This window comes from Phoca vitulina, unplaced genomic scaffold, assembly GCF_004348235.1.
Source record: "Phoca vitulina isolate PV1807 unplaced genomic scaffold, GSC_HSeal_1.0 scaffold65, whole genome shotgun sequence".
NCBI classification, from domain to species: Eukaryota; Metazoa; Chordata; class Mammalia; order Carnivora; family Phocidae; genus Phoca; species Phoca vitulina.
The window spans coordinates 205,853-220,603 of record NW_022589768.1 but is presented as its reverse complement, the minus strand read 5'-3'; the positions used below and the strand labels follow the sequence as shown (position 1 = coordinate 220,603).

General features: G+C 49.0%; 1 protein-coding gene across 1 annotated transcript in view; it reads left to right on the top strand.

Moving 5' to 3' along the window:
* Positions 1 to 14,378, top strand: part of IREB2 (iron responsive element binding protein 2) — a 44,950-nt gene extending 30,572 nt beyond the window's left edge. The window contains exons 12-22 of the mRNA XM_032391922.1: positions 771 to 930; positions 1,625 to 1,760; positions 2,782 to 2,866; positions 3,198 to 3,354; positions 3,859 to 3,983; positions 5,915 to 6,019; positions 6,115 to 6,257; positions 8,297 to 8,444; positions 8,528 to 8,650; positions 10,440 to 10,625; positions 11,422 to 14,378. Of these exons, the coding sequence (XP_032247813.1) occupies positions 771 to 930; positions 1,625 to 1,760; positions 2,782 to 2,866; positions 3,198 to 3,354; positions 3,859 to 3,983; positions 5,915 to 6,019; positions 6,115 to 6,257; positions 8,297 to 8,444; positions 8,528 to 8,650; positions 10,440 to 10,625; positions 11,422 to 11,532 (1,479 nt within the window). The 3' untranslated portion in view covers positions 11,533 to 14,378. The remainder of the gene's footprint in view (positions 1 to 770; positions 931 to 1,624; positions 1,761 to 2,781; positions 2,867 to 3,197; positions 3,355 to 3,858; positions 3,984 to 5,914; positions 6,020 to 6,114; positions 6,258 to 8,296; positions 8,445 to 8,527; positions 8,651 to 10,439; positions 10,626 to 11,421) is intronic.
* The last annotated feature ends 373 nt before the right edge of the window (positions 14,379 to 14,751 follow it).

The window sequence follows — 14,751 nt, the reverse complement described above, 5'->3', positions numbered from 1 at the left end:
CAAGTACTTCTCGTGCTGGGTGGCGGAGGGCCAAGTACTTCTCGTGCCGGGTGGTGGAGGGCCAGCACGGGCCTCAGACTCAGGCAGCTGCTGCATTCTTGCGTGTGAGGCACACGCCAGAGGCCCTGTTGGCCCCGTCCTGTCGGAAGCTAGTCATCTGGCGCTGTCCCCAGGCCGCTGTGAGGATCAGACGTCAATCTGTAGTCACAGCCGCCTAATCTCAGGCGCTCAGGCGCTGCCCGTGGTCGCGGCTCTCACGTCGTGGCGGAGAGCACTGTTGTCGAAGTCGGCACTGTGTGCTCAGCCCGTAACGTCTAGTGGATGTAACTGAACAGCCGTGACCTCTTGATTTTCCGGGTCTGTACTTGCTGAGAATCCCAGCTACAACCTGAACCCTTTCTGTTGGGAGCACCTGGTGCTCTTCCCAGAGCTTGCTTTGTGCCGTGTGTCGTCGTGTTGTGCAGGAGTAACGTAGCGTGATGAGCACAGAGCTGCCGGCTCGCAGCCAGCCCCGCCCGTGCGCTCTGCACACCCCCCCAGAACAGGGCCGTGACTGTCCCGTCTGTTGAGAACTGCGGTCGGTAGGATCCGCATCCCGGGGAGTTAGGAACACCACCAGACTTGTGTCGGGAGCGTTCAGGCTCCTACTCCAGCCGACGTCCAACGACTGAGTGTCGCGGCCTTCAGCACCTTTCACGCGTGGTCAGAACTGCAAGTTTGTTTGTCTAGACATACCCGGAATATTTGTATTTGTGTGCACGTTTGTGTAGGTGGGATTTAAAGGCTTCCAGATTGCGGCCGAGAAGCAGAAGGAGAACGTCTCTATTCATTACGGAGGAAGTGAGTACCAGCTGTCTCACGGGTCTGTGGTCATGGCCGCGGTCACCAGCTGCACCAACAACTGCAATCCGTCCGTCATGTTGGCCGCAGGTAGGCTGTCCCTTACGGCCGTCCCTTCCCTTTCCCGAGTGCCTGTGTCGTCTTGTGCCACGCTCACCCTGTGTCTTAGGTTATGCGTGGATACTGGTGTCTGTGTTTAATATTGAGACACTTCTCGAGATTTTAATTGGGTCTTAAGGAGCCTCAGTTTGTGTTATTAATTTTGTTTTCATTACACAGAAGGTAAATTTTTTTTACTACAACTTACACGTCTGTTAGTCTTCGGTTGTTAGCTGCTTCTGTTAATCTAGAAGTGTATCAGTCAGCGAATCTCTTGATGGTTGAGCACAGCCGTGCACTCGCGTCCACTGAGAATATAAGGAAGTAAGAGGTTATTGGCAGGGGTTGTTGGTGAACGCCATTCATTGGTAGTGTAACGTCATGTGTAGTAAGTGTGGAATTGCTGTCGTGATGGCATCTGAAAGGGTCGTGGTACGTACTGTGCGTGTACATAATGTTGTTACGTGTCCTTGTTTTCCGCGTGTGTGTGTGATGCCATGACATCGGGCTGTACCTGAATTTACAAGGTAAAGGCTATATATCAGTATAATCTTGTGTGTGTTTTAAATGAAACACATCAATAGTGTAAAATGGACAAAATAATGACTGTAAATTCATGCATTTGGACTTCGACCCTTGCACGAATTGGAGATTGACCTGGCCTGCGTCACTGTTCACGGTGCAGGTCTTCTGGCGAAGAAGGCCGTGGACGCTGGTCTGCAGGTTAAGCCATACATAAGAACAAGTTTATCTCCAGGCAGTGGGATGGTGACCCATTACCTCAGTTCCAGTGGCGTGTTACCGTATCTCAGTCAGCTCGGGTAAGTGCGGGTCACTGCTGTTGACGTGGACGTTGGGATTCCGCAGGGAGGGAAGCCCCTGTCAGAGCCTTTCACGTGCAGGGACAAGATGGGAAACATGGGCTTTGTTGTACTTGTTGCCTTTCCCCTCCGTCGCAGTGTGAGGCCCAGCCCTCCACGGTCGTGGACTGGGCAGATTGGAGGGGCAGGGCCCGCACGGCCTCTAGCGGGCGGATGTAAAGACAGATGCAGCTCAGCAACGGCTCCAGGGGTGCGTGGTTTCTGATCAGGGAGGTCAGTTTTCAGAAAGAGCAAAATGTGACAGGCTGCATCATCAATGGACCAAGTTGTCTTAATTGACCTTTTGTGAGGTTACTGGGTTTGTCAAGCATGGGTTAAGTTGTCCCCGAACTTTGGAGAAACTAACTTTCCCGTTTCTCATGGACTCAGAAGAAATAATCGGTGCCGGCTGTGTGTTTTGGAGCCTGTTACCTTAGAAAAATCAATTCCTTTGCAAGACTGGCAAATTAAGAAAACTTTGCTTTTAGAAGAGTGGCTGCAAGTAACTTTGAGAGTTATGCCTGTAATTCCTTAGCTATACTGTCGTGGGATTTCTGTCAGGGGCTTTCTCTGGGTTTGTGGCGGGTCGAGAATTAAGAGATCTGCTGGCACTGGCGTTCCCAGCTGCCGGGCCCCGTCGGTCCGAGGCCTTGGCTTCACCGTCCCCGCCGGGTTAACCCTGGGCGGTGTTGAGCGGTCATCTTCCAGCCCCACGAGCTGTCTGTGGGGAGCTGTCGTGTGCAGCGCACAGGTTTGGTGTCGGATCTGGGCAGCCACGTCTCCCCCGGGGATGCTCCGTCAGAGTCCGGCGCTCAGGACAGGCAGCACGCCTGGCAGTCAGACGGGCAGCCTGAGGAGGGCTAGTCCGTGTCGGGGGTGTGCTCAGGCGGCTCATCACAGGGGACAGTGAGGGCCCCGGCCAGCCCTTGCCTTACGGGCGTTACAACCTTCCGCTCAGTCACGTGTATTTATCCCAATACAGATTCGAAGTAGTTGGCTATGGCTGTTCAACCTGTGTGGGAAACACAGCACCCTTGTCAGAAGCAGTTTTAAATGCAGTCAAACAGGTAAGCGGTTTTCTTAACCATGTATCGTGGTGTTAAATGGTAGAAAATATATGTTGATGTATTTATATTTCTGCGGTCCTTACACCTCTTAGGAAGAGTGAATCTTGAAATGATTAAAAGAATCATTTTTAGATCCTTGAAATAATCCCTTAATGGTGTAGTGAATTAGTTTATTCATAGGATTTGATAGTTCTGTGTCCAATAATTGGCCGTATGCTCTTTGGTTATCTTGCCCTCAGACACAGAATATTTGAGATTGCATATGTATGATTATCCGAATTTGTACCATCTCTTGAATCGAGTATATATTTATGTATATATTTTTTTTCAGGGTGATTTGGTTACTTGTGGAGTCTTATCTGGAAACAAAAATTTTGAAGGTCGTCTCTGTGACTGTGTTCGTGCCAATTACCTGGCCTCCCCCCCGTTGGTGGTCGCCTACGCCATAGCGGGCACGGTGAACATAGACTTCCAGACGGAACCTCTAGGTATCGGTCCTCTGTTACACAGACATGCTGCGCACGCTTCTTGCTCCAGAAGTTGTTGTGTTTCTGAAACGCTTCTTAGACCGTCCACTCTTTGAATTACTTCGGGAAATCTTGTCATGCAGTCATTCATGTCTGTATTCATATGAAGACTATTAAGTGTACAAGTGCTTTGTTTTTTTAGCTGCTTATGCCTGAGGCAGTCTGGTATTGAGTGGTTTACTTGGTTTCTGGGATAGGTTTTTGAAAAGATGTGAACACCTTGAGGGAATTACTTTTTTTTTTAAGATTTTATTTATCTGGATGGGGGGAGAGAGCGAGCACAAGCAGGGGAGAGACGCAGAGGGAGAAGCGGGCTGAGCAGGGAGCCCGACGCAGGGCTCAATCCCAGGAGCCCAGGATCACCACCTGAGCCGAAGGCAGACACTTCACTGACTGAGCCCCCCCCAGGTGCCCCTGGAGGAAATTACTTTTATACTGACTTTGATGTTACAATGCTCTCTCCAGGCACCGATGCTACTGGCAAGAGCATTTACCTGCAGGACATCTGGCCCAGCCGCGAGGAGGTCCATCAGATGGAGGAAGAGCGTGTCGTACTGTCCATGTTTAAAGCACTGAAAGAGAAAATGGAGGTAAGAGTCTCACTTGTTTAAGTAGTTTAATAAATGGCAGTGTTTATTTCGTGGGTCTTTCTGGATTTAATAAAAATTAATCAAATTATTTTGAACATGCAGGTTATAATAAGTGATAATCGTTTTGTATTTGGAGTCTCTAATATCTAGGAGAAGAGCTTAGAGTATTAAAACCGATCTTAGGGTGCCTGGGTGGCTGAGTCGTTAAGCGACTGCCTTCGGCTCAGATCATGATCCCGGGGTCCTGGGATTGAGCCCCGCATCGGGCTCCCTGCTCCGTGGGGAGTCTGCTTCTCCCTCTCCCTCTGCCCCTCCTCCAGCTGTGCTCTCTCGCTCACTGTCTCCCTCAAATAAATAAAATCTTTAGGGAAAAAAAACGGTCTTATTTACTTATTAGAAATGGGTAGCAAGCATCCTGAATATGGGCAGAATTCATAGAAACGGCCCTTGTTTATTGTTCCCATTAGATGATGGCTCAACGTTCAGAAGCAGTAAGAGCAAGCATGGTCTCCCTCCCGCCCCCTGCCTGCCTGTGTTGCCTCCTCAGGGGCCGTCAGGCACGTCACTTGCTCACGCATCTTTCCAGAGAGGTTTTGTGCACCTACAAGCAATACATATATTCACACTTTTTAAAAACAAAACTGAGAATATAGATAGTGAGGTTGCAGAGGTATTCACTGAACAAATATTTATTGAGCCCCTACTACATGCCAGGCACTCTTCTAGATGTTTTGGAATAGATCCATGAACAAAACACGAAATTCTCATGGGGAGAGGCAGGCAGGGAACTGTAAACAGAACTGTGAGGTAAATCACACGATACGTTAAAAAGCGGTAGGTGGTGTGGAGAGCCGCAGAGCAGGGTCGAGAGAGCCCGCTGACCACAGTCTGAGGAGTAGAGGTACGTAGAGTGGTCGGAAACAGGACGTGTCTCGAGCACAGTTCTGCGGGAGGTGACCAAGTTTCCGTACATCTGGACCAAGAGCAGGGCTTTCCAGGCAGAGCGAATGCGTGAAGGCCTCACAGAGGGACCCTTGGTGAGGGCGCCGGGGTGTCTGGTGCACAGAAAGTGAGGGCCGTGGTGGGAACTGGTGTTAGGGAGACGCGGGGACTGAGATGACAGAGGAGGTTTTAGGCCGTGATTAACGTGGATGGAGTCATGGAGGAGGTGACGGGAGCCTTCGCGAGGTTGTGCGCAGAGGCTTGCTAACCCAGGAGGACCGCTCTGTGTCCGTGTGGAGAACATGGCGGGGGAGGGCTGGACGGGAAGGACAGAAGCAGGGGCGCCTAGCCCATGCAGTCGGTGGCATGTGGGAGTCTTCATCTCGGTCATGAGTTCAAGCCCCACGTTGAGTGTGGAGTCTATTTAAAATAAAATTTGAAAAACTAAATTTAAAAAGAAGGACGCACAGAGTGGGGCCGGCAGGTTGGAGCAGTCCCACGTGCGAGGTGGCCGTGGCGCAGGACCGCTGGGTCGTGGTGGCCGTGCAGAACCACGGCAAGACTTCGTGTGGGGTGACCGTGTGGGGAACACGCACCCTGACAGCAGCAGAGGGTTTTCTCTCAGCCGTGCTCTTGGAGGTGAGCAGCGCATCCCACAGCACGGTTTCTTTAACTACATGGATCGCTCTTTCTAAACCCTTAACCCTTTTATTGGATTCTTTAAAGTTTTTTATGTTCAGTTTATATTAAAACTTAATTTCAGAATATTCATGAAAATCTAGTGTGCTGGAGTTTGATGAGCAAATGTCCAAAAATGTCATGTTCTAGAATGGCACTATCTTAGCTTCCTTACCCAATGAAGAAGGCCTTTTTTTTAGGTCCTTCTAATGTAAGGACTTTTTAATTCCCTTGAACACATTCATAAGCCACTTTCTTCTGACTCCATTTTATCTTTTCTTTTTGTTTATCAACCGAACTCACATTCACAGATGGGAAACAAGCGTTGGAATTCCCTAGAAGCACCGGATTCTGTGTTGTTTCCGTGGGACTTAAAGTCCACGTACATCAGATGTCCTTCATTTTTTGATAAGCTTGTAAGTATGGTTTCACTCCTTGATATTTTCAAGGTTGTTATTGAACTAAAAAACCTCACGAAGAGTAAATGCCTTTCACTGTTTCTACCTTTTAGACCAAAGAGCCAGTTGCCCTGCAGCCCATTGAAAATGCGCATGTCCTCCTGTATCTGGGGGACTCGGTCACCACAGACCACATATCGCCCGCGGGGAGCATCGCCAGGAGCAGCGCCGCGGCCAAGTACTTGACAAACAGAGGGTAGGTGCGCGGCCCCGGGGTGCGCGTGTCCCCGTCCTCCCGGATTCAGAGGCTCCTCCTGGTCATGCTCCCTGCGCAGTAAATAGATTTGACCCCTTGAACAGCATGAGTTTGAACCACCTGGAGCCACTTACACTGATTTATTTTGATAAACCAGTCCAGGACCGTAAGCATAGTTTTTCTTCCTGTGATGTTCTCAGCACTTGGTCTTCTCTGGCTGACTCGTAGGAGTAGAGGATGTAGTACGTGTGTTACAGAATAGGGGTTAAGTTGACATATGTTCTCGGTGAGGTTTCTGGCCAACAGAAGGGTGTTCAGTTTTGGGAGTGAGAAGTTCTACCCAGGTTCTCGATGGTGTGCTGGGTTGGCACCCGTACCCCGTGTCCTTTGGGGTTCGGCTGTGCAGGCCGCCGGCGCAGGGAACCTGATCTCCGCTGAACCTGACGTCAAGTAGCCGGGTACCTGGTGTACCTGCTTGTGCCTGTGACTTCAGAAGTGGAAGTTGCTATTTCAAATCGAGCCCTTGGTAGTCTAAATAAACAACTGATTGGAAACAGGATTTTTCTTTTTCTTTTTTTTTTTTTTTCCAATAGGACTTTATTGAAAAGTCAGCTTTGACCTTCCAAGTGAACCCTGATGGTTTCTCCTGTCTTTGGAGTGCAGAGTTTAAATGTGTGTTTTGTGGACAGTAAAGCGAGTGTGCGTGAGGCTAGGCTCGATCCGTGCCAATCAAAAGACGAATTTCTGCCCATTGAGCCTGAACTTTTACAAGAATAATAGAAGAGAATTTGTAAACATCACTGATGTGGGAGAGAGAACTCTAAGCCTAGAAAGATTTTATCTCGTTTCTACGTGATTGATAATGTGGAGTTGCTCTGTTACCAAGAGCTGTGTGGACACCAGAGACGGAGTTAGGACGGCAGTTAGATGCCGGGGCGTTCGGGCGACGACTTCTCACCGCGGTCGCTTCGGTGCCCTGTGGCGTGGTCGCACGCGTAATGATGCGCCTGGCTCCGCTCACAGTCTCATCGGTGCTGTTGTGGAATTTGTGTTTGAATTTTTTTTCTGGTTAACTAGTCTGGTATGAATTTAAAACACCTTTTGGTAGAAGTTGCTAATAGCAGTTCCGTTTGCTAGAACTTGAAAATGAATCTGTGACACACACGGCTTTTATTTGTGGTGGTGAGAAACAATCTTTTTGGTTGTGATTTTTATCTTGGTCATAATTGTGACCTAGCATCCACCACAAAAAGTCCCTACTTTTCTCAAATATGTAACTGCTGTATGCATTCTAACATATAAATACAGGTTTCTTAGTTCTCATCAGTCAGGATTTTTTTTGGGTCCTTTAAACTCCTCATCACGTCTGTCCTGAAGTAAGAAGCTTAGACATACAAGTTTAGAAAACTTACTGCCTTTACGTAAAAGACCGAATTAGAGACTGATCCGCGTTGGTTGCTCGTTGTTGCTTATGCTCCGTTGTTTCTTGTCCCTAAAAGGTCACGCGTGTTGTGACCAGGCAGCAGCGAGCACCCTCCCCCCCCCAGGTTACGGTGCTGCCGCCGTAACTCCCACTGGCAAGGTCGCCTTGCGCTGCACCTTCGTGTTCGCACTAAGAAATCTAAGGAGGATCCTCGTGTCGCGTGGGGTTTCGGTGAAAGCCAGATGGCACAATGTGAATTTCTGGAAAGGGCTGGATACTCCTCCCTTAATGCTGTTCCGACGTGGGGGAGGTTTCCTGGGGGCTCTGTCCTCAGCGGGGACCCATACAGACCACCGGTGCTTCCAGATTTGGCTGGTGCTTTAGAGAAGCATAGACGTATGCACTGGAAATAGGTTACCTGCGTTTGCTTCAAAATCACCTACTGGGGGTGATTCTAGAAGAAACGGGCAGTCGGGCATTCACTGTTCTGTGTTCTCCACGTTCGTACGTGCTCAGAATTTTCCATTATAGAAGGTGTTTCTGAGTAAGTTTTATGGTCCAGTAACGTGTGATGGTTTTCCGTCTGAAATGAAACCGGCTTCACGATTTCTCGCAGCCTTACTCCTCGTGAGTTCAACTCCTACGGGGCCCGCAGAGGCAACGACGCTGTGATGACGAGAGGCACGTTCGCGAATATCAAGCTGTTTAATAAGTTCCTTGGAAAACCAGCTCCCAAAACAATCCATTTCCCGTCAGGCCAGACGGTAAGGATGCGCCCAGAGCAGTTGGCGTCGCGGCCTGGGTCCGGGTTCCTGCTGGAGATGCCGTGTCTGTCTTCTCCCCACAGCTGGATGTGTCTGAGGCCGCAGAGCTGTACCAGAAGGAAGGGGTCCCGCTGATCATCTTAGCAGGGAAGAAGTACGGTTCTGGGAATTCCAGAGACTGGGCTGCCAAAGGACCATATCTGCTGGTATCGATAACTTCAATTTTATCTCCTTAAAATTGAGTTTTAAATGCTCCCTTTTGTCGGTAACATCCTGTCAGAGTTTAGTGTGCTCATTTGGATTTTTTTGCTTATTTGGAACTCCTATTGGTAAGATCACATATAATATTTTGTACTGATCTAGTTGCGTTTTAATACTCTGGATTAGATTAGATCTCCATCGGTCTTACTTGCAGAAGTCAGTACGGTGGACGGAAAGGAGGCCCCTGTCTTAAACTGACCCTCTGGAATGCTGATTCTCTGTGCCCACTGAGAGTTTTACTTGCCCCACCCGCCCCGCCTTTAGCTTTCTCTTTTGGGGTTAACAGACTCAGAGGTGGGCCAAGGGGTAGGAGGTGATGGGGCCTGGCCGCCTGTCGGGAAGGCACGTCTGGCCCCTGCATCCTTGCTGAAGTGTGGTCAGGGGTGGGGCTGCTGGAGAGGGTCGTCAGGCATGTGCTCTCCTGCTCTCTGCCCGGTGCTCGCTCACAAATGCTCAGAGTGGCCGGTCAGCCACCCTCCTAGCTGTCGTGATCGTGCACACTCCATTCTCCTCGAGTCCTTAGTCCCCCCCCCCCCCCAAGAATGTAAATACTCAGAGGAGCTGTAGGAATAAGCCAGATTCTCCCGTCTTCCTGAGATAATAATTATCCCTGTTGTGAATATTAATTACAGGTACAGGTTCCCTTTTTTCTCACATTTTTGTCTTTGTTTTTTTATGTTGGAGGCTTTGCTCATACTTGATCCTAAACTGTCTATTCAGTTAGACCTTGAAACACTGCTTCCAAGCTGGGGGTGTCGGCTGGGTTTTGTCCGTTGATGGGCCTTATGTAGATGAGCGGACAGTAACCCGCCTGTTGGACTGGGAGAGCCCCATGTGCGGTGTCTGCAAGTACTTCCAGGGACGCAGACCTGCACTTAATGCGCGTTTCCGATGGCATGCTCCCCCCCACCTCCCCGTGCCCATTGCCCCCTCGGTCCAGGGCATCCGTTCTATTCTTATCAGGCGATGGCACTCACAGGGCTGAGAATTGATTCCTGGGTGGTAACAACAGGTCACTCTCTTTGTAAATGGAGTACAGATGAACACATAGTACTTAAACAGATGCACGGTCTGTGTGTGTGGCATTAAAATTTTAGGGCAAGCAGCAGGGGGAAGATATGGTTGGAGGAGAAGGTCCGGGAAAGGTTCTGTAGGAGGACAGTAGGGAAAGTTGAGAATCATGGGTCTGGAGCCTCTCTGGCTTGTTTTCTCCAGAGAACAGGGTTTTGTTGTTGCAAATGGACTCAAACCTTACTGGTGTCACTCTACATTCACTTGATGGTTTCTGTCATTGGGCGTCTGCTCAGGGTCACTTAGCTTCTAAATATTTGTAGAATCCACGTCTCCTATTTCCTCTGTCACTGTGGGACACCCTTCTCTGTTTCTGTGTTCACGTGGCAGGCCGAGGGAGAGTGCTGCCGAGCACATATGTGGGTCGGCCGGGATCACAGACCCTCCTGAGCCCCGTCGGAGCCAGGCCGCCGCCCCCCCAGGGTGCTCTTACCTGACCGGTGCTGCCCACTCAGCCCTGCAGGGCACAGGGGCAGCTAGAAGAAGTTAGGGAGCTGCCTGAAAACACAAAAATCATCTGTACAGCACGGACCTTTAGCGTGTGGTATTAGGTTAACAAGTTTTATAGAAGGACCCAAAAGTAGAATTTTTTCCCTTGAAAATGGTCCAATAAAGCAACTTTGAAGAGCTGATTGGAAGAAATAAAATGCACATTTGTTACAGGGTGTGAAAGCTGTTTTGGCTGAAAGTTACGAAAAAATTCACAAAGATCATTTGATTGGAATTGGCATAGCTCCACTTCAGTTCCTTCCAGGAGAAAATGCAGATTCCCTGGGCCTCTCCGGCAGAGAAACGTTTTCTTTAGCGTTTCCTGAAGAACTGTCTCCTGGAGTTACATTAACTATAAAGGTACCTCTCCGATTCTCAAGTATGCGATTGCACGCTGTTTACCCAGCTAGGTGGAAGCTGGAGAGAAATGATCGTCAGTTGCACACTAGCATGACTTAGTGAACATACATTGTGGTTTAAGGTGGCTGTTTCCTGTGACGCCTGACTTAATGCAGCGGAGACTCTGAGGAAACACAGAGCGCTAGCTAGTCCAGAGAACAAGACGACGCACGGCCGCCCGCTAGCATGCGCCCGTGGCCTTTGCCTGGCTGCCCGTTGCTGCCGTGCCCATGGGATTGGAATCCAGCTGGGCACATGGCCAAGGCGGGAGGCAGAGTGGAGCGGGCGCTGGGCGGAGCGCAGGGATAGGGGGCAGATGTAACGCATGCTGAATGGTTAATACACAGTGGATGTGAGCAGTGGGTGTAACGTCCCTAACTAGTCCGAGTCTGCAGCACTTGGTTTAGCGTCTTAGGTGATACGGGACTTGTCATTCAGAAACGGGGACAAAGGGGCGTTTGGGCGGCTCGGTCGGTAAAGCGTCCGACCCTTGATCTCAGCGCAGGTTCCATGAGCTCGAGCCCCGCATTGGGCTCTGCCCTGGGTGTGGAGCCTGTAAGAAGTAGGGATGAAAATACCCATTTTTCTACTTGGCTCTGAAGCCTGTGGTTAGATATGGCAGGTCTTTTTTCCGGCAGGAGAAGGGTTTCATGGAGTCTGGCAGGTGGTGTCGTGGGGTATGAAGACAGATGGTCTGAACACTGGGGACACTTGGACGATTTTACCACTCACATGACATGTTTCTGTTTGTTTAAAGACAAACACTGGGAAAGTATTCAGCGCGATTGCTTCGTTTGAAAATGACGTGGAAGTAACGTTGTACAAACATGGAGGATTATTAAACTTTGTGGCACGAAAATTCTCATAGTATCTACTCCACACGGATACCCTTTGAGAACTGGTAACTGCGAGTAACGCCTTTTGTGCTGGATCCAGGGAGCCTCGCCCTGGAGCTGCAGACGGTCCCGTGCGCTCACCGATCTCACCAGGGGTGTAAATGATTACGAATCAACATAGTGACTGAAATGAAATCTTTCTGATTTTAAATAATCTACGAATGGTGCTATTAACATTGCTCAAATCAACGTGTGAGGTGTGCTGTGGGAGAGGCCTGTAAGTACGGGGTATTTTAACAGACCATTTTGTAAATAAAGGCAGAATTTGAACTTGTGTTGAAGATTCTTACATGAATAATCTTCCTGAAGTTGTTTGTTTGGTTTCGCACCCATAAAACTGTATACTACTGTTTGTTGGTTTAAGACTAGCAGGTTGGAATGTAAGAAGCCAGATTAGACTCTAAAATTGTGGAAGTTGGAATCTCATTTACAAATGGACTTTCAGACCTGAGCTGGACTTGGTTGGCATTCAGAGTTTGTAGTATAAGCCGGGGTCATCCTAGTGTCCGTCTAACTGCGGGGGCTCGACGCTGCCCCAGACACAGTCCTCGTGTCCCGTCTGGCCCAGGCCCCTCCACACGCGACCTGGGGCTTGGGTTACACGACGTCTGAACAGTGAACATACACAGCCCACCGTGTTCGGTAATTTGCTCCTGTGTCCACTGGCCAGCCTCAGATGGTATTCTAGCAATTGGATTCGAGCATTTTGCTCACTTGATGTGATACCATTACTTCCTGTAACCTATTATTTTAGGTATTGTTAACCAAAATTCCACACTTTCGTAGTTGCTAAAGAGAACTTAATCTTAAATGCTAAAATGATTTCCACTAGACTTTTAAATTATCCACCCTAGATTATATGGTTGCTGCTCAATTCTAAGCATTTTTTTAAATGTTAGTTATTTCTTAATTATTTAAAAATTGTTTTTCCGTCATTTTGAGTGCTTATTTTACCTGGGATGCATGATTCTATTAATTATGTTTCTGTTTTAACCAAAGCTATCAGGATAAAACACTTAAATTTTTGCTGTCTGGATATCCTACTTTCTCCACACACACGTCTATTCTGTCAACAAGACGTTTGGTGACTTTTAAGAAAAAGGTTGGATAATTAATTCCAGAAAGTTCTATGCCTTTTTTTAAATTAAGAAATTAAACTTAGCAAAAGGTTAATTGTAGAGATTTTCTTTCACGTGGAGGTCTTCCTCTGACCCAGTTGGTTTGCTGCGGCTCGGTCATCCCACGTCCCGCACAGAAGGAAGGACTGTGTTCCGCTGAATTTTAGCCAAAACTACCAGAGTGGGAGGTGCCGACCGCTGAGAACTGGGCACAGAAGCACTCACACAATCTCAGTCTTCTGAAAATAGTCTGCAGATCTGTGTTCAGACAATCACGTGGACTGGAGTCTGAGAAAACGATTTCCCTTCTTTATTTAAATTTTTCAAAACTATTTTCTGTGGTACTTTCATGCTGTGTTCTTGATACGTTGTTTCGCCCGTGTATCTGTCCGTGCGTGTGTTTAATTTACATGAAAACATGAATTGGGGGGAGTGACGAGTCGAATGTTAACGTCCCTGTTGCGTGCTTGGAGGAGGCGGCGGCTTCAGACCGTCTGCGTGGGGACACGTCTGTGTCATCCGTGGCCATGGGCAGGGGCTCCAGCGGCCGGGCCAGGAGGCCGTGCTGGTGCCGGTTGGCGCTCTGAGCGGAGCCTTTGCGTTTCCCCTCTGCCTAGTCGGGCACCGGGACAGGCAGACCTCAGACCACACAGCGGAGCAGGGAGCCTGGCGAGCGTGGCCGGCGTCGGAGAGGAGAGTCTGGGTGTGCGCCCCAGTGTGCGTCGTGCGCTCCTGCCCCTGGCCAAGCGCTCCGTGTGCAGAGGTGACATCTCGTGCTTTCATTGGTTTACCGCCTTTGTTGACTGTGTCTGGGTCATTTGGTGTTTAAAAAGATGCACAATATTGTGGGAAGGAAGAACAGTAGGCACGAGAGAGAAGTAAACGAGTGCTGTGATTCAGAGCACGGCTCCAGAGGTATTCGCAAGAGCAGCACTTTTTTCATCTGGAAGGACGCTGCCGCCTGCCGTTGCCACGTTTCCTGCCTTCTGGTGTTGCTGCTCCTGGACAACCAGACTAGGGGGCCTTCTGTCCAGCCGCCACGTTGCGTTGTCACAGCTGAACGTGTCCGAGGCGACAGTGGTCGTCGGTTTCTGAATGAGAGGGCATCACAGTCGCCGTGGCCGGACTGCTCAGCGCGTGGCGGGGCATCGCCTTACCGGTTCCGCAGGAAGAGTGTGTCCAGTGCCGACGTCGGCATACGGGGGCCGTGGCGAGCGCGTTCGCCTTCTCAAAGGTGGGTGACAGGAGGAGGGGACACGATTGCACTGACGTTTTTCTGTCGTTGTGTTAGAAGACACTTGTCTTTGCCTTTAGGTTTAGGAGAAGGTGCTCAGATCCTGGATGTTGACTTGGAGGAATAAAGCGGGGAGCAGACAGACTTAGGCTTTTTCCCCTGAGGTGTGATAGTGCCGATGTTTCTATCAATTTTACATATAATATATGACTATGAACCCATGTATCTCAAGTAACTAGAAATCATTGTCCATTATTTAAAGCCAACAAAACAGTGTAACAGTTTTAAGTTCAATAATGTTAAGTATTGTATAAAAATATATTGGAGGCAAAGTTCAGTTGATGACAATTGTGTATATGTTATTGATGCTGTAAATTATTTTTAATAAAGAAAATTGTATTATCACATATCTCTTGTTATAAAATATTTTGTGGTGATTGAAAATAAAACACCATAACTTAAATAGGACGGCATCCAGAAATTCCTCTTCAAGGATGTTTACATAAATGTTGAGAGATTAGTCATTCCCGCTATGACTGCCAGAAAGAGCCGTGGTCATCCCCGTCCCTCTTGCTAGTCTGGGGCCAATGGGAGTGGAAACCAGGGTGATCGTGGGCCCCTCATCCTGGGAGGGGTAGCCTCGTGGGAACCGTGAGGGAAGTCAAACTCCATGCAAGGCTTGTCCCAACAGGTTCTCAGGTCCGTGCAATCACATTTTACAGTGAAAAGACTGTTCTCTTACCCAAAGCAGGATCCCTGGTACAGATAATAGCCAGCCGGGCAACCTTTTCCTGAACATTCATGAGATGGGGACGGTCTACTGTGCCGGGTCCCCCTTG